General features: G+C 47.6%; 1 protein-coding gene across 2 annotated transcripts in view; it reads right to left on the bottom strand.

Moving 5' to 3' along the window:
* ALOX5 (arachidonate 5-lipoxygenase) overlaps positions 1-27,096 on the bottom strand; it is a 51,360-nt gene that overhangs the window by 6,720 nt on the left and 17,544 nt on the right. For both annotated transcript variants that reach the window (XM_036919373.2, XM_036919372.2), the window contains exons 4-7: positions 22,247-22,369; positions 11,932-12,038; positions 8,494-8,666; positions 5,277-5,423 (exon numbers count right to left, since the gene is read on the bottom strand). In XM_036919373.2, the coding sequence (XP_036775268.1) occupies positions 5,277-5,423; positions 8,494-8,666; positions 11,932-12,038; positions 22,247-22,369 (550 nt within the window). The remainder of the gene's footprint in view (positions 1-5,276; positions 5,424-8,493; positions 8,667-11,931; positions 12,039-22,246; positions 22,370-27,096) is intronic.

The raw sequence follows: 27,096 nt of genomic DNA, 5'->3' as shown, positions 1-27,096 counted from the left end.
CAGAGGAGGACATGGAGTCTTGGAGTGTGGACATTCAGGATGAGAAGGAATTATCCAGACTGAGTCCTGGAGGGTGAGGAGCAGCATTTGGGCAGCAGGAACTGCGGATGAGGGCTGGGCTGGGGAGGGCTGCACAGCGCCTTATGCTCTGCTGAGCCCAGTGTGGCTCCACAGCAGAGTGACAAGGGGGAGACTCACTGAGACTGTGGGAGCAGCTGACCCGTCCTATCCCCCACTCCTGTCCAGGCTCTTAGTGACACCCTGGGGCTCCAGAATGCTCCCTAAATGGCTTCACGTTTTTGTTTCTTAATTTCTTTTTTTTGGGGGGGAGAGGTTATGGAAGTAGACTTTTGTTAATTATTATAAAATTATATGAACTTATTGTAAAAGAAAAAAATCCAGTCATTACAGAAGAGCATAAGAAAAAAAACCACCATCTCATAATCCAGCTTCTTTGTATATGTGCATATTTATCTGTTCAACTTTCCATAAGTTGAACACAATTATAATGACTGTCTGTCTCTCTTTTCTGTGGCTCACCTGGTGCTCCAGCTGGCCCACCCCAGAGTTCCAACTGGGTGGTCCTTTGTCCTCCTGCACCTCTCCATGCCCACACAAGTATCTGTCATGTCTACAGTGGCTGCTTCCTTGCACTTAGTTGAGATATCATCTCTACCCTGTGTCTTGCTTTGTTTAACTCCTTGTGGAAACCCCTCCAGGTCAGCTGGGATAGATACAATTCATTCGTTTTTAAGGTGATGTAACATTTCATTGTCTGGACAAAAAAGGTTTCATTCAGTTGATCCTCTAATGCCTTCAGAGTGTTTTCAAGTTTATTTTCCCCACCATGAACAACATGGACATTATCCAGGCATGGGCATCCTTACGCCTTAGTGCGTTCATTTCTACAGACTGGGCACTAGAGGAGAGCTTGGGTGGCAGGGAATGGCTGTTCTGTTTGACAGACATGTCCTGTGGCTCCCTCGTTCAGCTGGAATGCACCTGCTCAGTGGTACAAGTTGTCAGAACACTGAAATGGCAAACAGGTCCCTGAGCTGAGTGTCCTTCCTACTGCTTTGGCTACGGCTGCTCTGCTGCCGGGGCCCTCTGACCACACACTGCAATCCAGAACCTCACGGAGGCACAGCTCACACAAAAGTTGGTGCTGGACCTGCTCAGGTGCAGGCTCAGGATTATTGCCCACCACCCAGACCCCACCAGTTGTAGTGTGAACATTCCGGAGCTCCAACAACTCGTGGCCAGTGCATGGGAGCCCCATCCTTGCTAGAAGTTGGGTGTCACCACTTTTTTTATTGGTTCAACCTGATGGGTCAGAAGTGGCATCCCATAGTGACTTTAATTTGCATTTCCTTTCTACTGGTGAGGTCAAGAATTTTTCATATGTGGATGGTTACCTTTCCTCTTCAAACAGTTGCCTGTTCATATTCTCCGCCCATTTTTCTACTGGAATATTTTCTTTCCCTTATCAATTTGAAGGAGCTATTTGTATATTATAGTTAGTCATCCTTTATCTGTCATTTTGTAGCAGTTATTTTCAGGAATCTATTAATTGCTTTTTGTTTTGTTTTTGGTGAATTTCACATTCATTTTTAAAACATTACATAATCAAATACACCTGTCTTTTCCCTTACACTTCTTGGTTTCCTGTTTACTTTTAAAAGTATCCTTAGCATTAGCACCCATTTTATGCACTGGTCTCCTAAAGTTTCTTTTACTTTTTTACATTTTAATCCTGGCTTCATCTGAAATTTATTTTTGTAACAGTATGACATTTGGGTCCAGTTAAATTGTTTCCTTATAGACAAGCAGTTGTGATAGCACCACTGAAATTCCACCCCTTTCACTGAGTTGAAAACACCCCCTTGTCATACATTAAATTCTTACATATCAAGGTCAATTTCTAGCCTCTTTATCTATATTCTGTTCCCCAATCTGTCTATTCTCATGCAAGGCATTCACCTTGGATGGGGGCCTTATGGTATTCCTTAATATTCATCAAGTTAAGTTCAGCCTGTTTTTTCTTTTCAAAACATTTTTGGCTATCCTTCAACATTTCTTTTTCCATCTGAATCCTTAAATTCGTTCATTTGGTTTTCTCAGGTTCCTATTCCTCCCTCACTCCTCAAGAAGAGAGAAAAGCTTATTGAAAATTTTATTTGGAAGTACATTAAGTGCAGATGAAAAAATAAAAATTTAAAAATAAAATAGAATAAAATAAAAACAAAGGTCATAAATGATAAAATGTGATAGAACTGACATTTTAATGATATAAAGTTTTCTTACTCAATATGAAAGCACTTGTTAAGATTTCATTTTATAACCTTTCAAGTGATTTTATAGTTTTCATCTACATAGTATTAGATTTATTATATGGAGAAAAGCTATTGGTGCTTTTCAGTGGTATATTTATTTAGACACCTTGCTAACTTATTAATTCTGTAGCTTTTTGAAAAATTAGTCTCAGGTTTTCTAGGTCCATCATCATATCATTACCAAAAAGTCTTCTCTGTTTTTTCATTTAGTGGTTATTTTATTTTCCTCTCTGTCCCATGTGCTCAGACCTCCAGGACAATGTGGAATAACTATGGTGATATCAGCATTCTTATTTATGATTTTAACAGAATGGTTTTAGGGGTGCCATTTTTAAATATATCCTGTCTTCATCATCTGGAAGAAGAGAGTCCTTGTATTACTATGTTAATGTTTATTCATTGTGGTTATTAAATGTCATCAAATTTTCCTTTAGTGACAATTGATACAATCAGATTTTTCCTTATTAATGTAATGAATTATGCTGGTACCTTTTCCTGATATTGAAACACCTGGAATAAACCCTACTTAGTTCTAGTCACTGCTGCATTCACTTTGCTAATATCAGTTTAAAATTTCTTTCAAGATCTGTATTTGTAACTTAGACCAGTCTTCAGCTTTCTCTTTGGAGGCTGCCTGAATTGGGTCTCAGCACTAAGGTTATGCCAGCTTCGCAGAATAAGTTCAGGGGCTGACACAGACTAAGGAGCTCTGGAAATGTCTGCTGTCTGAAGGTTGGCAAAAGCCCAGTTGCTCATCATTTGGGCCTCTCACCAGTCTAGCTATTTAGCCAGCTTTCCAATTGCTTATATGGAAATCGGTCTATTTTCTACAATTTCTTCTAATAATGTATATCTCACTGATTTTTTACCCATTTACTCTGGCTTGTCAAATTTGTTGCCATGTTATTACTCTTTTTTAAAAACTGAAGTAGAGTTGACATACAGTGTGATATTGGTTTCAGGGGTACAACAGAGTGATCCAACAATTATCTCCATTACAAAATGCTCACCACGATAAGGGTGGTTACCATCTGTCACCATACAAATTTATTCCAATATTATCAGCTATATTCCCTTCACTATACTTCCATCCCTGTGACTTATTTATTTGTAAGTAGAATTTCATACCTTTTATCCCCTTTTCCTATTTTGCCCCTCCCACCACAAGTCTGAATTGTGTCTTTATTCCTAATCTTGTATATTTTTGCTATTGTTTTCTTTCATCAGCCTCACAAGGTTATTTATTTTCTTGGCCTTTTCAAAAAATGAGATTTTGGACTTCCCATCCTCTGGCTGCCATTTGCATGGTTCTTTATTATTTGCAAAGGCTGCGTTTCCAGGAGAGGGAAGAGGTTCAGGGCTCCTCTGTGACCTGCCCAAATCCCTCGGCCTGCTGCAAGAGGCAGAGCTGGGACATGAGCCTCCAACTCCAGGCCACACTAAAAGGCCTCTGGAGGTTAGGCTGCTTCAGAGGCACCTGCCAGTGGCAAATGGCCCCTCTCCTCACGTCTCCTGGCTCTGTGTGCTTCTCTTTTATCACCAGTCCCTTTAGCTTTTGCTTCAGTTTCTTAAGTATAGGGCTGCACTCTGATAACAGGCTGGGAACTCCTCTCAGGGAAACACGCCCCAGAGACTGGGGGGCTGGGAGGAGCACAGACTCTGGGACCAGATGGCCCTGCCTGAATCCCAGCTCTGCTGCTGACGGTGCACACCTGTGCCTCAGTTTCCTTATCTGCTTAAAATGTTCAATAGCAGTACTGCCCACCTACCTCGAGGCCTGTAGTGATGGTGACATGAATAAAGGCCGGTCCTGGTATGAAACCCTGGTGGCCAAATGTTTCAGAATCCAGAACTTTGAGGACATTAGTGGTGCTATTTTGTTATGTGGCACCCTTCTCCCCTGTTGTGGATCAGGGGTAACGTGATATTTTACAGTCAAACATGAATATTTCTTCAATGATATAAATGCACATTACACTGAATGGACAAAGCCTCTTAATAGCTTCTTCGGCGGGTTCAGAGTAAATTTGCCACACATTTTTGAAAAACCTAGCAGTTTTTGAAGTTTTTGGATTTCAGAATCAGAGGAAGGGATTGTGAACTATGCAGGCTAACCTGCAGGATAGTCTTGGCATATGGTTATCACCAGGCAAAACCAGCTCCTACACCCACAGCATCCAGTGCCCGGTTCACAGCTGCCTCCAAGTCATGTTTGCTGAATGCTTATCTCCCTGTCCCCAGTGAGGGCCACTGTGCAGCCCCTCAGCCCTTCACAGGCCTACACCTGGGGCTCTCCTGGGTGTGGGTTCTTGCTGTCTGCATACCCATTGCTGCCTGGTGTTCTGAGGAAGCAAAGGGCAGCCAGGAATGGAGAGAGATGAAGCTCTGCCCTTGCCTGCCTCTCCCTTAACTGCTCCCTTTCTCCTCCTCCATCAACCTTAGCGGACACAAGAGCTTGTGGGCACAGAAAGACAGCATCCCAGGGCTGGCACAGTTCTGGACCCCAGCCTCCACGGTCCCCCAGTGGCCTTGGCCCGTGGCTCATCTCATAGCTTCACTGGCCTGGCCACTGTTGGCCCCTGTTGGCCCCTGTTTTAATTTGGGTCCCTGGTCAGGATGCTGGGCTAGGGGGCAAGCATGTTATCTCAGGGCAGGTCCTCCACAGAGTGCCTCACCCTACCAGGAATTTCTCAGGTGTACTTTGCAGAGTGCAGCCCTTTCTGCCCCTCATGGACAGCCTTCCCCATGGCTGGCAGGGAGCCCTCAGTTCTTGTTTTCCTGTCCACCTGGCAGAGACTTTGGCTTTCAGCACCCTCCTTAGGAGATAAGAGGCACAGCTGCCTCCTCCTCAAGGTTTGGGTAGAGACACCCAGGGCATTCCCCCCTGAGCCCTGGCTGCTGAGGGAGGGGCTGCCCAGGAAAGGAGCAAGGTGGGCAGCCTACCTGGATGGCAATGGGGACGATCTTGTTGGCCAGATTCTTGTACAGCAAGCAGATGGGTGCGGCCAAGAACTGCAGAGTGTTGGGATCTGTTTTGTTGGCATCAATGCCATCCAGCAGCTCATAGTCCACGATGAAAATGTTCCCTTGCTGCAGGAGGCAAGAGGAAATAAGTCCAAATCCTTTTCAGCCAGAGATGCACCCAAGAATCAGGCCAAGGGGAGTGATAGTTGACTTTGGAGGCCCCTTTCTAACTCAGTGGAGTTCAGAATTTATAGGTCTTTTGTCCTTTGACTCAAAGGCTGATTCCTATCAAGAGTTTTCATAGGTTGTGGTAGGTTTTCAGTGAAATGAAGGAACGGCAATGGCCAATTCCTTATTTGTTGTACCCGAAATCTGCTCAACTACCATGAAGATGTTGAAAGACCACCCAGAGTTCTTTAGTAAGAAGAATGCAGAATTTAGATGCAATAGGTGAGAGAATGCAAACATCAAGTAGTGAGGCTGCGGGTCTCCATGTAGACAAAGTTCAAAACTGGACAAAACTTGAGGGTCCGCACAAGGGTCCCCCTTGGGAGGAGAGACAGAAAGGGGGTGGGTCTTCATGGTCACAAGAGGGTCTTTAGGGGAGCACTCTCCAGGAGGGCCTCTTCGGGGGCAGGGGATCTGCAGGGGTGGTGTGTTCTGTGTCCTGGTCTGAGGCTCTGGCACAGTGGGGTGACCTGGTGAAAATTCGTTGATCTTGCTGACCGTCCTAATTCCTGCCCTTTCTGTAGTAATTATACTTCAAAACAAAACGAATGTACCTGGGGTTTGGGGAAGGTAGAAAGCCGCCCTTTCCAGAATACACTTGAGTCCTCTAGAGGGAGCCCGAACTAAGTACCGGGAGGGTTCCTTTCCCTGAGTTGGGGCCTGCTCAGGCCACACTTCAAGAATGTGGGTAGAGGGCTGGCGGCACCTCTTTAAAGCCTTTCTTGTTTTAAGCAAGTAATGGAGGGGAGGGGAGGGGGTCAGGTCTGCCATGTGGCAGAGCCAGGTCCGCAGGTACTCAGGTCAGATGCATGTCCGCAGCTCTGCAGGAGAGGGCGCGCTGGGCCACCGAGGGTGCGCTTTGCAAACTCTGGAAGGGGAGGAGCTGGGGCCTGGCCGTGGTCCTCCTTTTTGGACATGGAGGGCCCTGACAGTTGCCTGACAGCAGTGATGAGCCTGAGTAGTCTGCCCGAGAGGTGCAGGGTGCGGAAGAGGGAAGGGGCGGAGGGAGGGTGGGGAGGTATTGGACAAGACTGTGCCTGCTGCTTGCCGGGACAGAGGCTGGTCCCAGGAGAGCACGTGACAGGGACCCTCAGGACACCTTGTCAAGAAGGTGGAGACACTTGGGCTGTTGGGTCATGGGACTGGCTGGGCTTCCGTGATGAGTTGGACAACTGGACTTTCTGAGTGGATATGACCATCAGTGACTTCTGCACAGAAGGAATGGCTGCCAATCAAACCTTGGAAGGGCCTAGGTTAGTTAAGGTTATGCATGGCAGGCTAAGGGAAGGCCCTGGGAGCCCAGGCCTGGGAACCAAGACGCCCGGGATCTGACCTGCGTCTGAGCATTTCTCTGTTATCCCAAGCCAACCCCTCTCTCTGGGCCTTGGCTGCATCCTCTGGACAGGGAGGGGGCCGGCACTATCTCTCAGGCCTGACACTCTAGGATCCTGCAGTAGACAGTGTTCTTGCCTGTCAAGGGCTCCTGCGCTCTCCTTTTGCTCAGTTTACTCCAGTCTCCTGGCCATAGTGATTGGCTCAGATAATTAAGAATTGTGCTGGGGGCACACACAGGGTGGTGTGTGTAATACTCCAGCCAGTGATGCCTATTAGATTATTGCTTCACCACCAGAAGCACAGCTAAATGTCAAGACCATTGCTTAAAGGAAAGATGACCATTGTGACAATGGTGTCTATTCCCCTCAGCACTAGACATGGAAAGGACTCCTGGGTGGAGGCTGTGCCCTGCTTGAATGGCTGGGTGCACAGATGGCTGCCTAGTCTCTTCCAATTCTGGGATTCTCTGGCTTTTAAGGTCCCGTGATTCTCTCATTTGACGTCTGACCCATATAGCCACTGAATCAATGTTAACACACCCAGCAAGTAAATCTACAGATGAGCACTGCTGTGTGTGCATGTGTGTGTGCACGTGTGTGTGTATGCATGTATGCTGCACAGGTGGGAAGTGTCACTGTCAGCAGTCCATGTGACCAAGTAGTGTCCTGGAGCCTTGGCATGTCCAGGAGGAGGGGGCTAGAACTGCCTGCCCTGGGGAAGGAGGCTTGCCCAAGGACTTCAGCTGGGTAGGTGGTCCTCCAGAGCCAGGGGGTAGGGTGTGGGGTCTAGGAGGTCTGTCCACAGACGGCACTGACCATCCCTCTCTAGCTGGGCTCCGAGGGTGAACTGAGCAAGCAAGGTGGGGTGACCGGAAACTGAGGAAGGCTGCCTGCACCCCTGGGGGAGGTGGCAGGAGGCAGTCGTCATGGCTCTAATAGGAAGAGGCAACTGACGGGAGACCAAGGGCCAGTCCTAGGGCCTTAAGTTCCTGGCATTAAATGTGTCTGACACTGAGTCCCACCAGATCCACAGTGGAGGCAGTTGGAACCCTTTGTGTCCCAAGACTTGGTTAGTCTTGGAACTGGGGCTGACCCTGCAGATGAGAGTGGAAAGAAGGGCTGGGAAGAGAAGGGCTGAGGGTGGAAGCAGATGACACCACCATTTCCAGTTAGTAAAAATTTTCCAGCAGTTTTCTCCCTGTTTTCTTTCTGATGCAAGGCTTGCTTATTTCTCCAGTTTCCTCGCCTTTGCAAGGTAGGTGTCAGGTGGTGGCTGTGCATGGAAAGCATCTCTCACCGTGCCTGGCCCACAGCAGGTCCCTGGTCAGCAGGAGCTCTTTCAATTACTGAGACTGACACTGAAAATATTGATATTATGTTCCCACACCCAAGCATCCTGGAGGAATAGCACCCTCAATTCCTCCTCCTAAATAGGACAAGACAGTTTTCATAAGTGTCCAAGGAAAGGAAGAGACCACTTCACCAAGGGTAGCCATTGTGCAAACATCCAGACAGAAGAGCTTGGAGATAGCCTAGCAGCCAGTGAGCACTGGTCAGCAGGAAGTGGTTTCTGACCAACTAGATGTGGTTGTCTGAGTTGGCCTTGTCACCATCCCTTGCCAACTGGGTCCTACCTCAACCTCCTGCTGTAAGGTGAGCTGCCGCTCCAGGCTGCATTCCACCATCTCCGTGGTCACTGGGAGCTTTTCTGGCAGCTGCGTGCAGCGCTGGATCAACACAGGGTTGCAGCCATTCAGGAACTGGTAGCCGAACATGAGGTCTTCTTGCCAGTGACTCATGACCCGCTCTAAGTGGGAGAGAGTCAAGCCCAGCCTGAGCTCTGAGTAAGGCCAGCCAGGCTGCAGCCCTCTAACCCTGGCTGAGAGTCAGAGTCCCTGCTGGGTCCCCTCTCCCAGGCAGGTGGATGACCATGGGCTCCACCCACCACACCCAGCTTCTTGACCACTGGGTCAGGTCATGGCACCACCCAGTCCTCCCTTTGTGGTTCAGAAGGTTCTAACTCAAGGCTTAGAACAAAAGACGTCCACAGATGGTAGTGACCATTCCTCTCTTGCTGGGACCCCAAGGCAAGCTAAGCAAGCAAGAACAAAATAAAAAATAGATGAGAGTGCATTAAGTTAAAAACCTTCTGCACAGCAAAGGAAACAATCAACAGAGTGCAAAGACAACTTACAGAATAAGAGAAGGTATTTGCAAACCATATATCTGATAAGGGGTTAATCTCCACAATATGTACAGAACTCCTCTAACTCAATAGCAAATAAAACCCTAATAACCCAATTCAGAAACAGGAAAAGAACTTGAACAGATATTTCACCCAAGAAGACCTACAAATGGCCAACAAGTGTATGAAAAAATGCTCATGGCTGCAAATCAAAAGGAAAATGCAAGCCCAAACCACATGAGTTATCACATCACACCTGTCAGGATGGCTATTGTTTAAAAAAACAAAAACAAGAGACAAGTTTTGTGAGGACGTGGAGAAACTGGAATCTTGGTGCCCTGTTGGTGGAATGCAAATTGTGCAGCCACTATGGAAAACAGTAAGGAGTTTCCTCAAAAAATTAAAAATAGAACTGCCATATGATTCAGCTATCCCACTAATGCGTGTTTATCCAAAAAGAACTGAAATCAGGTCTCAAAGAGTTACCTGCATACTCACATCATTGCAGCACAATTCACGATAGCTAAGATGTGGAAACAACCTGCATGGCCATCCACAGAAGAATGGATAAAGAAAATGTGGCATATACATTCAATGAACTGCTAGTCAGCCTTAAATAAAGGACATTTTGCAATACGTGACAGCATGGACAGTTATGAAATAAGCCAGTCACAGAAAGGCAAATACTGTATATAGGAGGTGTCTAACGTACAATCATAAAATCAAAGACAGGAGTGGTGGGGCTGGGCCTGGGTGAATGGGGAGTTACTAATCAGTCAGCATAGAGTTTCAGTTAAGCAAGATGAGTAAGTTCTAGGTCTCCCATACAACCCTGTATCTACAGAAATAAACAACTCAGGTTCTTCTGCCCAAGATGGAAACCTCCCCCCACCAGCCCCCCATGGAAGAAGGCAGGGAGGAAAAGGGCATCTTGGGGAGCAATTTACAAAGACAGTTTTTCCCCCAGAGTTGCTGCTTTTTTCCCCTGAATTTCATCAATATTTAAATAATCACTTAATATCACCAAGTATCCAGTGATGATTGCATTTCCCCAATTTTTGCTTTAATCTTTAAGCTCTCCTTCTACTTCTCTTTTCTCTTCTGTTTGCTTTCTAATTTTTTCATTTATTTTTTAGTCATACATTTTGAAATTTTTTTATTGAAGCATAGTTGATAGACAATATTAAATTGATTTCAAGTATGCAGCATAGTGATTTGATAGTTATTTACATTATTAAATCATCACTCCAACAGTTTAGTTATTGTCTGTCAACATAGGAAGATGTTACAGAACTGTTAACTATATTCTCTGTGCTATACTTCATCCCCGTGAATAATTTATATTATGACTGAGATTTTGTGCCTCTTCATCCCCTTCACCTATTTTACTGCCCACCCTAACCCCTCCCCCATGGTAACCACCAGTCACTTCTTAGTTTCTTATATTTAAATAACCACTGAGGGCAGCCAATTGTGCAAACAGCCAGACAGATGAGCTTGGAGATAGCGGCCTAGTGGCCAGTGAGCACTAGTCAGCAGGAAGTGGTTTCTGACCAACTAGATGTGGCTGTCTGAGTTGGCCTTGTCACCATCCCCAGCCAACTGGGTCCTACCTCAACCTCCTGCTGTAAGGTGAGCTGCCGCTCCAGGCTGCATTCCACCATCTCCGTGGCCAGTCTACTGTTGTTTTGTTCATATTCTTTTGTTTTTAAATTCCACATATAAGATAGATTATATGGTATTTGGTTTTCTTTCCTTGGCTTATTTCACTTAGCATAATACCCTCTAGGTCCATCCAAGTTGTCAAAAATGGCAGGATCCTTTTTATGGATGAATAATATTCTACTGTGTAATATATGTACCACATCTTTATCCATTTATCTATCGATGGACATTTTGGTTGCTTCCATATCTTGCATAAATAATGCAGCAATAAACACAAGGGTGCTTATATCTTTTTTGGATCAGAGATTTTGTTTTTTTCAGGTAAATTCCTAGAAGTGGAATTACTGGGTCATATGATATTTCTATTTTTGGTTTTTTGAGGAAGCTCCATTCTGCTTTCCACAGTGTAGGAGGGCTCCCCTTTTCTCCACATCCTCACCAACACTTGTTACTTCTTGCCTTTGGATGTTGCCATCCTAACTGGTGTGAGGTGAAATCTCACTGTGGTTTCGATTTGCATTTCCCTGATGATTAGGATGTGGAGCATCTTTTCATGTGCCTGTTGGCCATCTGTGTGTCTTCTTTGGAGAACTGTCTATTCTGGTCTTCTGACCATTTTTTAGTCGGGTTATTTGTTTTTTTGGTGTTGAGTCATATAAGTTCTTTATATATTTCGGATGTTAACTCCTTATCAGGTTTATCATTTATGAATATATTCCCCTGAGGTTTATCTCAGTACCCATTCTTCAGCCCCTCATCCTGTTTCCTTATGTATCTGTCGCTTTGTCCTTCCTACAACCCCCTAGCAATTATGACGTTATTGCTCTACCAAATGCATCCTCATCCAAAGGAACCCAATGTAGCTTTTATGTAATGCCTAAAAACCAAGCTAAGTTTGGCCTTTGTTCAGAAACACCTTACATTACTAATCTATATTTCTGATATTTTTGATATTTTTGATAATTTCTGGTATTTTTGAGACTTTTGATGATACAATGAGGTTGAAGGTGCTCCCCCTAGAATGTCCAAGGAGGAGAAACCTCTGGGCATGAGGGTGGTCACCAGTGAGCAGAGTGCATGGGGCAGTGCCAGCGTGAGATATGGGGAGAACTGGGCAGCTCAGCCTGACAGTCCAGCTCCCATGCTTGGGTGGGGTGGGCAGCCCTGCCCAGTTCCCTGGCAAGACTCCCCAGGACCATGGAGACCCCAAAGGCATGCTCACCGGAAATAGTGTTGCTGATCTTGACGAAGATTTTCTCGAAATCGGCAAAGTCATTCCAAGAAGACTGGAACATGTGCATGAAGCAGTTGATGAACAGGTTCTCTATCCTGCAGGCCAGGGGACGTCATTATCCCTCATGCCTGCTCCAGCCTCACCTCCAGCCCTTGCACACTGTGGCCTCCAGGGCCTCTAGAAACTGCCTGGGCAGTCAAGACGTGAACTCAGGACAGAAACTGACACCCACACCTGATGTCCTGCCACACCTGCCCTGTTGAAGGGAGAGCTGCTTGCCTTGAAATCATTCTACAGCACCTCTAATCCCACTCACACATTCTTTCATTCATGCCATCATTCATTCATTCAGCAAACTTTTGCTGCCCACACTCCATGCAAACTTCCACACACAGAATGCCATATCTCCTATGCAGCTGCTGCTCTACCAAAATCCCTCCTGGATTTTGAGGGGATGAGGAGTTCAACTTAGTTTGACCTTCATTTACTTTCTGCCTAACCTTGGTTCTGTGCCTGGTGCTGAAGACACAGTTTCCAAATGCTCCTTACACAGGATAACAAAATAATGCAGGACAGGAGCTCAATAAACTCAAAAGGTGGCCTGCCATCAGGAACTCTGAGTGGCCTGAGCAATCCCAGGGGATCCTTGGGAAGGTGGGTGTGGGATGGGCCTGGGAAAGGTAGACAGAGGGGGAAGGCTTCCCGGGCATAACCCACACAAGGCACAGGACAGGGGTTTTGGACTTCTGGCTAGTGCTCCCTGCAACACCCTCTGCCTCAGTTTCTCTGTCTGGCACACACACTGCAGGCATACCAAGCATTATCCTGTTTCCTCTGTCAGTGCTCACTGCCCTCTCCTCCCTGTTCAGGCCTCCCCACCTGCTCTGTCTTTTGCACATCCTGACATGTGCTGGTCCCTCCACCTGAAATGCTTTGCGCCCCCCTTTCTTTTCCACCTGGCATAAGGGGTGAAGATATCCAGGGGGCTCACCTCTTGTGTCCTCTCATCTCAGGGAAGAGGTCCCTTCCCCAGATTAAGCCTGCCTGTGATGTGATATTGTGTCTGTAGCACCCATGGCAGGTTCAGTACAAATCCATTTGTGTGAATAGGGCCTGCAGCCTGAAGCACCAGGAGGGCAAGGGCGTGTCTGCACTGCTCAGCCATGAGCCCTAGAGGGGCTCAGGCCGTATGGGCTGACTGAGAGGGCAGTGCAGGCACCTGGGACGGGAGCCCACACTGTGGTACTCCTCCGGCGGCCCCCCTCCACTACTCCAGGGAGGGTTGGGCAGAGCCCAGAGGTTCCGCGGGGTGGGTGGGGGCGGTGGGCAGCTGGCGGGGGCTGAGTGTTGTCGCAGGCAGGTTTGGGAGTCACAAAGCATCCTAACACACTGCCTGACCCAGACAATCAAAGCACTGTGGTTTTGGTGTGTTGTGAGTGAACTTGGCTGATGGGACAGAAGGTTCTGTCACCCAGGGAAGCCACCTGTGAGCATGCATGAAGGCAGCAAGTCTGAGAGACCAAAGGTGGGAACTTGGCAGACAAGCAGGAGATCTGTGCCCCTCCGGGCCCTGCCAGGCTGGGAAAGGCACCACAGCAGAACATGACCCACCTGCTTGCAGACTCCTGCTCAGATCCCTTCTCAGTTTAGCCAGTGCTTCTTTCCTTACTGGCTGCCCTGGGACCCTTAGGAGCCCAGGCTGCTTGGGAAAGGGTCCTGGGGCCATGAGGCCGGTGGCCTCTGTAAGCTTTGACTTCTCTGTGAGTTGAAGGAACCAGCTGCCTGCAGGTTATTCAGAGGCTGTAATGCCTAGGAGGAGCTGGAGCCCAGTCTGAGCAGTGTGGCTGCACACAGTAGGGGCAGTAAAGCTGCTGTCAGCCTCTAGCCAATGCCTGGCACCTTCATCGCTCTTATCTCAGCCCCTCATAGGAAGGTAGGGCTTTTACACACGTGCTTGTTTACACACATTCTTTTTTTGCAGTCTCACCACTGCCAGGCAGGCTGCCGGAGCCCTGGAATGCCCCAGCTAAGCTTCTTCCAGCCTTGTTACCCCCCTCCTCACCCAGGACCTTCCTCCTCCACCTCCATTGTTAGCTGAGTCTCCTGGGACCCTTGTTAAGCTAGAGGAGTAAACCGCACTGCCATAGCCAATGTCAGTCTGGGTGTAGAAAGAGATTTATTTCTGGGAGAGGAGAGGACTTTCCAGGGCTCTACAACCCCACAGCCCTGAGCATGGCCCAGCACCAGTTGGTGCCCAGGAAGGAAGCTCTGGACCCTGGGGGACTTGTGCAGAATTGGGAGGGAGTCACAGCCTCACATGGCTCACAGTCTCCCCAGCTGGTTCTCTTTGACTTCAAAACAAAAGGTTGGCACTGAAAACAGGGTGGGGAGTGGCAGGACTCAGAGGAAGCCACAGATCCAGGAAGAAGTGGAATTAAGAGGAAAATGTTTGCATACCATCTAGAAGCAAAATATCTCTACATACTTAAGGAAAACGGGAATATCAGGAATCCAAAGATCTGTTGTTGCACAAGAGGAAAGAGGGCCTCTGGCTCACTGAAGGTCACACAGCCAGGTCACACAGCTAGGTAATAGGCACAGCCAGGCAGGAACCCCCACGGAGCTGCTGGCCCTGTGCCAGGGGAGGCGGGAGCTTTGTTTCCTCTGCTGCACTGGCCCTTCTAACAGCTTCTCCATTTTCCATTTGACGGTTTTGCTGTTTGGACTGGGGGACAAAGCTTACTGAGGAGTGCTGGCCTTGCTCCAGACAGAGCAGTTGGCTCGGGAGAAATGAGTCACCAGAGGTACCCAGAAGTGGCACGGAAGCTGAGCTACCCCAAGCCAGAGGCTCAGTGGGGAAGGCTTCTTGGGTGACCTCAGCCGTAAGTTTCAGTCCTCCACAGGCAGGACTGGGTTCAGCCATAGGCAGAGTGGCACCGCTGCCAGGCCCTAGGTCTGTGGGTCTGTCCGTCATCAGGGACCTACTGTCAGCGCAGAGGGCTGCCAGGCACAGGATGGGCACCCCTTCCCTACTAGAACACTAGGGGGCTGGACTGGAAGGCCTGGAGCCCCCAACTCGCAAACCCAGGCCAAAGGCAAGAAAGGGCAGCTGAGATGGCTGCTGGTGGGCACAGAGCGTGAGGGGCCTGGCCTGAATCCCGCTTATCGCTTCCCAGCCACATGGCACTGGGCAAGTACTTGTGGTGCCTCAGTTTCCTCACCTGTGAAATGGCCATAAATGATGGTCCCTGCCTCACAGGGATGACGTGATGTATAGAGAACACGGATATGTAAAAAGGTGTCAACAAATATCAGTGACTAATGTCATAAGCATCACTTATTGTTAACACTGAAGTCTGCAGCCTTAGGCTATGGTGTTCTGGTGAGCCAGCCGACAAATTCAAACTCCTTCTGCCCCACAGCACTTCCCTCTTGCTTCTCCTGCGTCCTTCTGCCGAGTTCACTCATCCTTTTCTTCCTTCACACCCATTCACAGAAGGTTCTTTGCTTCCTGTCCTCTCTGCCCCCAGAAGTGCTCTCGCCCAGGGCAGCAGTGACTTCCAAGTGGCTACATGCAAAGGGCCCTACAGTTAGCCCTAAACTCCCTGATCTCTCTGACACATCTGACAACCAACCCCTTTCTTTCTGACACTAGAATGATGAGCAGCACCACTCACCACACACACACACACACACACACACACATGCATGCATGTACGCACACACACCTGTCCCCAGGTAAAGGTGGGGCTCCTTGCCCACCTCCCTGCTTTGGCAGCTTTAACTCTGCTTCCCTACCCAGGCCCCCACTCTTCTCCTGGATTACCAGACTTCTCACTGCCCAGAATACTATCCCATCTACTCTTCCAATCAATGTGAACTCCTATGGGTCCTTCGAAACCCAAGTTGGGTATCTTCTTTCTTAGAAAACGTTTTTCTGATGCTGTTCCCCGGAGTTACTTCCTCCCCTGCCTCAAGTTTCTGCTGCACTCCTTTCCTAAAGACTATCTACCACATGCTGTCATGATGAGCCCATCCACAGCGTAGTCCCCACTGGACTGTAAGCTTCATAGAGCTAGGACAAAGCAGCCACTTTTTATTCATCTTGGGCCTCTACCCGTAAGAGCTCAATAAACATTTGTCAAAGGAGGAGCAGCAGGTGGCCTTCTCCACCGTGCTCCCATCTGGGTGGAGGAAGCACAGAGGAGCTAGCAAACAGGCAGCAGCAGTGCCTGGGAAGGCAGCTCCCCAGCTGGCCTTCTTCCTGTAGCTCAGCCATGAGGAGCAAATCCGCCCACCCATCCAGAATGGAGATACCAGAGGAAGCTCACCGACATCACCATGGGGTGATTGCATATGTAAGTTCATTTAAATTTCACAGCAAGTCTACCAGCTAGATATCATCAACCTCAAGCTACAGGAAGGAAAATAGGGTCCGAAAACATAAATAACTTTCCCAAGATGGCGCAGCTAGGTCTGAATCAACCCCAGCTGGTCAGGTGCTAAATAAGGCAATCTTTTGCTTTTAAAGGGTAATTAGAGATGAAGTGATCTTCTTGCTATAACTTTAAAAGGTTAGTAGATTTTTTTCTCCCAGGAAAGCAAAGTATGACCTCTCTATTATCAGTGTGGTCTGTGGGTCAGCAGCAATGGATTCACCTGGGAGCCTGTTGGCAATTTGGACCTTGGAAATCCACTTGGACCCACTCATCAGAACCTGTGTTTACCAGTGTCCCATGGTGATCCACATGCATGTGAACATTTGAGAGGTGCCGTCTGGACCACATTCCCTCACCCAGAAGCCTGGCTGCTTGTCTTCACCGCCCTAAGCCCTAAGCGAGGATGGCTTGGTACACCTGCCCAGTGTCAGGAGGACCAGCTGCCCGAGAACAGGCAAACACGGCACCTTTCTTTATTGAGTTTGTCTCACGGTTGGAATCAGCTTTACTTCTTCTAGTCCTAGGGAAGGTTTAAGGTAGACATCGGGAGGGCAGAGGAGAGAAAAACAAAAATTGCTGGTACCTAGAACAGTTCTGGGGGCCAGGCACATAGTAGGCACTCCATAAATGCCAATTGAGCTGAACTGAAGAGCAGACAAGGACATGGGGAAGAGAGGAAAACAAGAAAGGAAAGAGGCAATGCACCTCTAAGCCCAGCTGTCCCACTGTGCACTGAAAGCCTCCAGCCCACGAAGACAAGCCAGTCTGAAGAATTTGGAGAGCAAGGGATACTGACATTAAGCAGATTTTTCTCTGTGTTGGGATTTCTCAAGCCCTTACAATCTTGTAGATCTGGGGTTCTCAGTGTGGTCCCCAGACCAGCAGAGTCAGCACCCCCAGGACTTTATTAGAGATGCAGATTCTCAGGACCCACCACCTACCTCCTGACTTGGAAACTGCAGGTGGGTCCAGAAATCCAGATTTTAACAAGCCCTCCAGGGGCTTCTAATGTCAGCTATAGTTTGAGAACCCCTCATACACATGTACAAGTGTCAGTTAGAAGGAGATGATGACCTTTAAAATTCCCAAGAAGCTCAGGGGCTTTGGGATATCCTTCGTGAAGCTAAGGGGGTGCATGAAGTCAGGCCAATGAGTGCTGTGACACATGGAGCCAACTGGTTTCTAAGCTGGGGTGTGAATAGAGGGTGTGGGGTCCTCTTCCTGCACAAAACTCATGGCTTTGGTTTCTAAAACTATGAGAATGAGCTCCCTCAATGTACCCCCCGCCATCCAGCTGGTCCCCTTGCCCTCTCCTGCCCGCTCTCAGCCTCAGAGGGCCGCACCCCCAGGCCTCATCTGCCGCCCTGCCCCTTCCCCCCTCCACTGGAACTCGGCCCCACGCACTGTGGCCCCAGGTCTTCTCTCCAGGCTCCTTCTACTCCTCATCTCAGGGACCTGCACTTTGCTTCTCTTCACCACTGACTCCTTCCAAGGAGCCACTGCATATGCGATTCTGTCTGGTCTCAAACAGCAGGCACCATGTGTGAGGCTGGCAGCACAGGGTGACAGGAGTCACTGCCGGCAGACCACACCAACCCCACCTGCCACCCACAAGGCCTCTGGGCTGAGAGCCCAGGAGCCTGCGCCCTGACCTGCACACCCTCACCTCCAGAGGCTGCACAGGGCTTTCAGGCTCAACATGCCCTGAAGGTGGACTTGTCTTCCCTTCAAACCTTTTGTGCCCGGCTTCCCTGCTTAATAACCACCCCATTGTCCCTACAAGCCAGATGCACAGTGTCACGGACGCCTTGGGTTCTCGCTTCCACCTCTCCCTTTTTGACCTCATTCTGGCAGAGTCCCAGAGCCCTCCACACCACATGCCACGGGCTCCCCTCCTCTGCCCTCTTTGCCTCCACCCAGCCTCTTCTGTCCCTCTAGACACTCTTGTCCGACCCTCAACGCCTGCCAGGCTAAGCTTCTGCAATGTGGCCCTGACTTCTCTCACGTCTCCCTATTTCCCACTGACCACTGCAAATCCAGAACTATAGTGCTCAACTGCAGGTTGTGGCACATTTCTGATGTCCTCCCTGGAAGATGCCTGTGGCTTGCGGAGGTGGCCCTGTGATGCCTGGGAGAAGGAAGGAAGGAAGGAAGATGCCCCCACCGGATCTCATCTGATGGGAGATGCGCAGTGGGTGAGGGTGCCAGCACCTGGTCACCTCTCCCAGAACTCAATCACATTCTGCACTGCTCTGTTCTACTGGGAAGGAAGCTATTTTTCTCAATTTCCCTTAAAGAGGATATTCCTTTATCAGCCTACCAACCTCCTGTAATCAAGCTCGAGGCTGCTTATGGTGAGCGGTGAGCAGTGAGTAAACACAGGAGCTGCCCCTCCTTTGATGCCACCAGGAAATTTCACAACTCACTTGCCTCTGTGTGAGGCCCCAGCATATCCGCCCCTTGCAGGTGGCACTGTCTCTGCCAGAGTGTCCTTGCCCCACTCTCTAGGCCCCACCTTTGTCCGCCCAGCCAGCAGCCTCCCTGGACCCATAATGAGATAACACCAGACAGAGTGAGGGTTCCTCTAGAGCCCCTGATGGCGGGGGCCAATCTGTGGAAGCAGAGGCTCAGCGGGTGTGTGATGGTGGAGACGTAGGTCCTGGCTGGCCTGACCCCCTGACCAAAGATAGATAGAGGCTAACGCTGTCTTTAGAGAGAAGCTTCTCTGGGCGGGGTTGACTTACGTGGTCCCTGCTCTCACAGAAACCCTGAGTAGGAGCTGTGGTCTCATTTTTTGGATGAAGACACTGAGGCTCTGAGGAGTTAGAGAGCTTCCCTAGGATCCCCTTCCTCCAGCCCAGAGCTCTCCAGGTGCCCCTCACCTCCTGGGGTGTGGTTCCTCTGAGCTGCTTTCCTGAGGTCCCATCCCCTTGGTGCAGCTGAGACCTCCTCAAATGCAGGGGCCACAGCTCTTACCCTTTATTAGTGCCTCATGGCCTACAGCCTTCTGTGCCTACAGGGTGGTACTCACTGACCCTCCTGCCTATGCTGTGCCAGGAGGGCTGAGGGCCCATCCCAGGATTTCTTTGCTGTTCCTGCCAAATACTCCACAGCTCAAGAGGCCAAGTGACATGGAAAATCTGTAGAAAGATGGGCTATGATGTCACTGGCTAGATGGTGGCCTGTGTGGCCAGTGCTGGGGAGCACAAGAGTGAAGAACTTGCTCAGGCCTGGGGGTTTCTAGAAGCTTCTGAGAGAAGGAGCACCTCACCCAAGTCCTGAAAAATGATGAGCTGGACTCAGCGAGACAAGGGAGAGAAGGGTGTTTAAGGAGGAGGAAACTGTGCAAAGACAAGGGGTGCAAAGGTGCCCTACAAACTAGTTCTGGTTGTACATGGCTGGAGTGTCCTGTGCACCCAGGGGCAAGAGAGAAGGCTGGGGTCTGGGAAGAGATGCCTGGGTGCTTACCTACAGTTGGGGACATCATTGAAGGATTTTAGATAGGGGAGTAAAAGGATAATATTTGCCTTTGTAGAAGGAGCCACCAACAGACTATGTGTGTACTAGAGAATGACCCACCTGTGTGGGAGTGGGGCTCTGTGTGGGATGGAGCCTGGGGAGGCAGGTAGAAGGATGTTCCTTAATGTCCCAGGGACAGATAGCAGAGCTGCAGGAAGAGGACACACACCCTGATAACCCAGGAAATGGATGAGGCTCAAGTGCAGCTGGATGGAAGATGAGGCCGAGGGAGACATCCAGGCCAGTGATTTCAACCCTGACGGTACATTGGAGTCCCCCAGGGAGCTTTAAAAGTAATGCATGTCTTAACAGTCTGGGTGAGGCAGGTGGAGGGAACAGCATGGAATCTGTAATACTGAACATGCAGTTGGGATTGAGAACCACTAATCTAGGATGCCCTTGGCTGTGATGGCGATCCATGAGAAGGAAAAGGTGGGAGTGTGTGTGTGAGAGTGAGAGAGTGAGAGCAGGAGAGAGGGAGAGAATGGGAGTGGTTGTGTGCATGAAGCATGAGGTGAAGGTCTGTGAAGTGACAACGAAGGTCTGTGAGAGGCCAGCTGGGTCAATTCATTTTGAAAGAATTTACTGCGCACCTATTCAGTGGCAGCCGCTGTGCGAAGCTCCTGAGATACAAAGATGACATTGACGCTGAGGAACACTGAGCAGACATAAGAAAAGCACAGCCTGGTCTTCATCCCTCCATCCCCCCACCCACCCACCCAGCGTCCATCCTTCTATCCTCCCTCCCTCCGCCATGCCTGAGCAGAGGTGGTGCTACTTCTCAAAGCAGCAGCATCTCCTCTCACCTCCCCGCCTCTCCATTCTTACCATTTTCTCTCCAACCGCCCCTTTCACAAGGGGCTTCCGTCCTGCTTGTTCCATCCTGCTCTGGGCTCTGCCCTCCTAAAGCCACATCACTGACTCAGAAACACTAGTCCCTGGTTTGGAAGTGAGACATGCAATAGCCCTGATGTTTCCAAGGGGCCAGATGTTGGGCACTGCTGTTACTAAGCCAGATGTTTGGCTTGAAGTTTTCTCTCCCATTGTAGCAAGGGAAAAAAAAAATCCCAGCTTTGGGCCCAAATAGACCTTGATTCAAATCCTGCCTTTGCCAGTTTCTGCCTAAGTGACTTCAGGCAAATTCACTGACCTGGTTCCAGGGGAGCTTCAGCTTTTTCACCAGAAAATGGTCAAGAACAGTATCTCCCCCCAGGCTGCTGTGAAGGTCAAAATAGATGATTCTAGGAGAAGCACCCACCCTGCCAGCCTGGCAATAAGAAGAGGCTTGGGAAGAGTCAGGCCCTGCTACTCCTCCCAGCAACTAGATACCTGAGGGAGAAAATGCATACAGCCTTTCTGCTGTGAGGCGACTTTCTGAGGAGGCTGACTGTAGACTCCTGCATGTGTACATTTCTTCCAAAACGTCCAAAGGAGGGAGGCCTTGGTGCAGGCCTGGCTGTGTGTTCCCTTTTATCCCATGCTTTCCTTTAAAAAACCTGAACAGATGAGGTGCCCTTCTCCAGGGGAGCAGCTAGGCAACCAAGCACACTGCCACAGACCCTGACTGGGTCAGTGGTTCTCCACCTCTTTGCCAGCTGGACGTGCCAACTCGAGTCCAGGGTCCACCCTGGGAGACTCAGCCCAGCTCTGGGGAGTCCGGGAGTTCCTCAGGGCATTCTCAGGTTTGGTCAGGTTGCAGAACCACAGATTTAGGATTATCCAGACTTGCATGATTATAAGAATTCCCTAAGGTGTCAAAGTATAGGTTCAAAGGCGCCTCTTCTAGCTTTACAAACCCTGCAGTAGTTTAGCTGCACAAGGGCATACAGGTTGGATCTCTGCCCTTTATTATCAGGGGACACTGGGCAAGGTATTTGAATGCCTTATTCCTCAGATTCCTCAATTGCAAAATGGGGATAATAGCTGTGCCTACCTCGCGGGGTTACAATGGATGGACTGGGAATGTGTGTTGGTAACAAGTACAGGCATGCTGGCCCTTGTTTCTGCCACCTAGGTGACAACCTGGACACTATGCTTCAGTTGGCTACGGGGGTGGGGGACTAGATGTGGGTGGGGAGGGGGCATTCCAAGTAAAGACATCCACTTGGGGCTGAAAACAGCTGTGTTTAGTGTCTAAAAACCCCAGACTCAGGGTTTGGTACAGGTAACCCTGTGACTGTGCACTGAGGGCCCACTCAATGGCCAAGATGTAATCAAGTGATTGGGAAGAGTTGCTCAGCTGAGCTGCCCCCCAAGCCTGAGGCCTCCTGAGAAAGGAGGGAGGATCCACCCCTGGCCACGGCCACTGGAGGAGCTGCCCAGTGTCTTAGTTCTTGCAGACTTACGCTTTGGAGTAGTTGAGAACAAAGTCCACTCCTTTCTCACTGTCAAACTGGATATCCCGGGGTAAATCCTTGTGGCATTTGGCATCAATACTCAGGGGGAAGCCAGGGTTCCACTCCATCCATCTGAACATGAAAAATAAGAAGAAAAATGGGTTAAATGCCTGGCCTTCAGTTGGCCCTCTCAGGCTGAAGGCTGCCCACGTGGTCTGAGGATGTACCTGCCACCAGGCACCTTACAGCCAAGCGTGTGTCCAGAGAGGTACTGGACCCCTCCCAAGGTCCAGAGGTAGCCTGCTTTGTTGCGCTCTGAATGTCACGTAGGAGGCCTGAGGTCCCCCAAACCCGAGACTGGGCTGACAGTACAGGGGTAGCAAATGGTAGGTGAGCTGCAGAGCGTGTACAGAAGCTGGAAAGGAAGCATCAGAAGACCTCATTTGAGATGACATTGAATGACAACGTGCACCCAGCACAGAACTGCCTTGCTGACCACTGGAGGTAGAAGTGGCTGAGGCTACCACACATGACCTGGACATGCTTGGTCAGCCCACCCATGTGTGGTGTGCGGTGACTGGGGGGCAGGGGACAGTGGGCATGCCTCCCAGTAGGAGCACAAGGCAGCAAGATAGCTAGGAAAGGACTGTCAGGGACAGACCACTGCCAACAGCAGGGCTAGAGGCTGTTATGTTCAAAACAGCTTCCCACAAAGACAGGCTGTATACTCTATGATCAGCCAAAATTTTTAGATCCTGGTATCCTTGAAATTATCCTGCAGCACTGAGCATTTTGTTGTGTTTTAAATTTTTCACTTTTATTTTTGTTTATTGCAAAAAGAAAACAAAACCCTGTTAGCATCTTTAGGGCAGGGAGTATGATCTTATATTTGTTTCAAAACCAAAATTGAGCCCCGGAAGATGACTGGTTAGCCAGAGACGGGTAAGATTCCTCAAGGGAGGAACAACCTAAGACAGGCACAGTCGCAGGGGGGTCATCAGGTGAGAAATTGGGGATCAACAGAGTTGAGGCTTAGAACCTCACCCCCCCGTTCTGAGAGAAATCTTCTGCATACGTGGATGTTTTATTGCCCTTGTCTAGCTTGGATTAACACATAGTCTACAGGCACACACCTGATCATCTACATTTGCTCTCTTACAACACTAAACTATGTTTTCTACCTTTATCTTGTATCGACCTACCACTTCAGCATTTTATTAAAAATAATAATAATAAAGAGAGAAATGTGGTATCCACATATAAATCAAGTATAAAAACCAAATGAGTATTCATATTTGAACTGACTGTTTATAGTTCATAATGCATGAGCAAAACCGAAAGTTTCTGTGATGACTGCCCTTGTACTGTTCACTATGTAACTTATTCACTATGTAAGAATTTGTTCTCCATGTAAGAACTTGTTTGTTATGCCTCAGAAGATTGGAGACTGATGAAAATTAGGCTTGGGGTGGATTAATGATTGTGCATTGAGCATTGACTCCCCTATACAGAATTTTATTGTCGTTAACAACCATTTGATCAATAAATATGAGAGATGCCCTCACAAAAAAAAAAAAAAAAGGACAGACTTCCAATGGTAAAATAAATAAGTAACCGGGATGTAATGTATAGCATAAGGAATATAGTCAAGATATTGTAACAGCTTGGTAGGGTGATAGCTGGAACCTAGAATTATGTATATAAATGTTCTACCACTGTGTTGTACACTTGAAACTAATGTAATGTAATACTGTGCGTCAACTACCCTTCAATAAAAAATAATTATCTAATAAAAAAAAAATAAAAAAAAAATAAAAGTAAGCCTTAAAAACAAAAACAAACAAAAAAAACCCCCAAAATTGACATTCTTGGATTTCAGCTTTTCCATTTATATTCGTAAATCTCCCTCTTTTTAAATCCCTATTGTGAGAGGCAAGTAAAATATTGAGAGTTTAGGTCATTAAAAAGTCTCAAGCTTTTTAATGTTATCTTGTGCTTTTACTGTCACAAAAATCCCACTGTTTTTCGTGGTGTCCTGTTGGCTCAGTAAGTCTCTTATTAGGATCATAAGAGAGACATGAACTGGATATGATCACAGTGCATTAAGCAAATACTTTCAGAAAGTGTTTTTTTCTGTTGTATAGCACCTTCCTTTCTCACTCTTGGATTACTTACAATATTCTTTCTTCCTGGACTTTAAAAGCACCTATTTTTGTTGTTCATATTAACACCAATGTTGATGTTACAAGGATAAAAATGTGGACACGTGTACAAATGTTGACTAATTTATTGATTTTTTTCCCTCTGTTTTATAAAATAATTCAAGGCATCTCCAACATATGTCTAAAATTGAGGCAGTTGTCTGGTAGCCCCAGTGGTATTAACTGCCAATTAGTTAACTATCATCATTTGTCATACCAATTTAAATATCACTCACCATTTATCTCTTGCCCCTGGGAAGTCCAAGGGCTGTAATTAATTTTAAACAGCTCAGAGGAGCTGGATTTTTTTCAGTGCCTAAACATTGAGGCCAGTGAGGAGAAGTGTGCCAATAAATGCCTTCATGTGTTCTTAAGTGTAGGGTTGACTTGGAGAGAAACAGGGAACATCTCCTCAGAACTCCTCCCCTGCTCCTGCCCCCCAGCCTCCTGAGGGTGGCAGGACCAATGGGCAAAGTGTCCCAGCTTGGGTGGTCAAGAGTCCACGGCCTCTCAGTGTATGGAGAGGTATCGTTTGCCAGCTATCTTGTGACCATGTCTGCCCCTCCTGTTGCAGGTCACTATGGCCTGAGAAACCTGACAGGGTGACCTGCACAGGCACTAAAGGTCCTCATGCTCATAATTAGGCAAAGAAAAAAATTACACTCCACTGGGGAAGAACTAGTTGAAGAACAAGGCAGAAGGAAGGAAGAAACAGAGAAGACATTTCATTTTCTTTAAAAAAAAGAACAGACAAAGAAGTCTTAAGGAGATGCAATTAGAATGTAAAAAGATCTCTACAACCACAAAATATGACTTCTGGAAAGAAAATCAATAGAGAAATGTTAAAAGAGAGTAGTCACTGTGAGATCTGATTGGTCTCTTGGAAGACAAAATGTATTCATTCAATAACAAATCACCAAGCACCTGTTATGTACCAGGTATTGCTCTGTGCAAAATGGAAGAAAATGTGCACAAATCCAGAACAAAAACACAAAGATATGGAAACCGTGAATGCAAACATGAAAGCCAGATACAAAAGATTTAAAATGCAGAGAGCAGGAGTTCCAGAAGGAGAGAAAGGAATATATGGAGAAGTAAAAATTAGATAAGGGAAAAACTTCTTTAAGCTGCAAAAACCTCAATTTTCTGAGCAAATTAGAAGAAAAGAAAGTCCTACCTAGATATATACAGATTAAGTTTTAAACTATCAAAGAGAGAGGAGAATGTGGGGTGGGAGGCAGGTGGGTAGGGAGAGATGAGGGGAAGGGGGAGGGAGGAAGGGAGGGAGAGAAGAGAGCGACGCTCCCATGAGCTCACAAGCTGCTGGGAAAAGAAGAGTATCTTTAGGTTTCTCATTCACCATACTGAGAATGGAGGCAGCATAAAGTGTTCACAGACTTTTTTTTTAGATCATTATCTAAGTTTCTGATATCAAGCAATTGATGAAGACAGGAGATTTATTTTGGGGCACGGAACAAGCACAGACTCAGGTATTGCATTGCCCACATACCCTTTCTGAGGAAGTTAATTGAACAAACTCAGCCAAAAATGAAATTAGAATGAACTAAGGCATTCCTAAATAAAGAGTGTTCATCAGAAAACAAAAGCAAGTATAATTTTAAACAAACAAAATGTCAAAGGCATTTTCTCAAAACTCAGGACCTAGAGAGGATGGTCATCATTGCTACAATTACTTGTTTTGGGAATTCCAGCCATGCAATAAAAAAAAAAAAAATACCAGCAATGTAAATTGTGGAAAATAAGATCATTTAGAAAGTATGATCAAATAATTAGGTAACTAAAAAGACTCCCTGAAAATGGTTAGTGCCAATAAAAGGATTTAGCAAGGTGTCAATACAAGGTGAATATTTTAAAAATTGAGTCATTTATCTTTATCTCAGCAATATTTATGTACAAATGGAAAAATATACCACTCAGAATGGTACCAACCATATTTTGTCCAGGTATAGAGTAACTAAAAAGTAAAAGTCCTACCTGAAGAAAACTAGAGATTCTATTGAAAGACATTACCCAGGCTCTGGATGGGAAAGACACACTGTGCTCTTGGATGGAAGGACTGCCATCATTCCAATGCCAGCATATAACACATTTACATGTGATTCAAAGCACTTCTCATCACAAAAATCCTGAGAAAGAACAGCGCAATAGTGAAACAGCTCTTAACATACATTAAACAGTTCCAAGAATCAAAAGACAACACTGGATGCAGAGTAAAAAAACAGAGTAACACACAAAGTCCCAACAGACCCACAGAAATATGTGAATGTAATACAAAACTAGCTGGCACTTACTGAGGCCTTTCTGTGTGCCAAATACTACTCTGTGTGCTTTCGTGCAATACAATTGCATTCTCTGAAAACCCCTCTGGGGTAGTACTGCTATTTCACCCACTTTACAGATTGAGTGGATTGAGGCACAGAGAGATTAAACAACTTTCACAGGACAATGACTAGGTGGCAGTAAGTGGAAGCTGAGCCCAGGCACTGGCTTTAGAGCCTGAACGTGTGACCACCACCCTGGGCTAGCCCTGTGTACTGTGTTTGTCATTCTAAGGCAGGAAGAAGGCATACATTATGTAATAAATGACACCATGGATGTTTGACCCCTACTTCACATCATGTACAACAATATATGGCA

Source organism: Manis pentadactyla, chromosome 8, assembly GCF_030020395.1.
Source record: "Manis pentadactyla isolate mManPen7 chromosome 8, mManPen7.hap1, whole genome shotgun sequence".
Classification (NCBI taxonomy): domain Eukaryota; kingdom Metazoa; phylum Chordata; class Mammalia; order Pholidota; family Manidae; genus Manis; species Manis pentadactyla.
The sequence above is the reverse complement of the archived record's forward strand: the minus strand, read 5'-3'. Positions and strand labels throughout refer to the sequence as shown.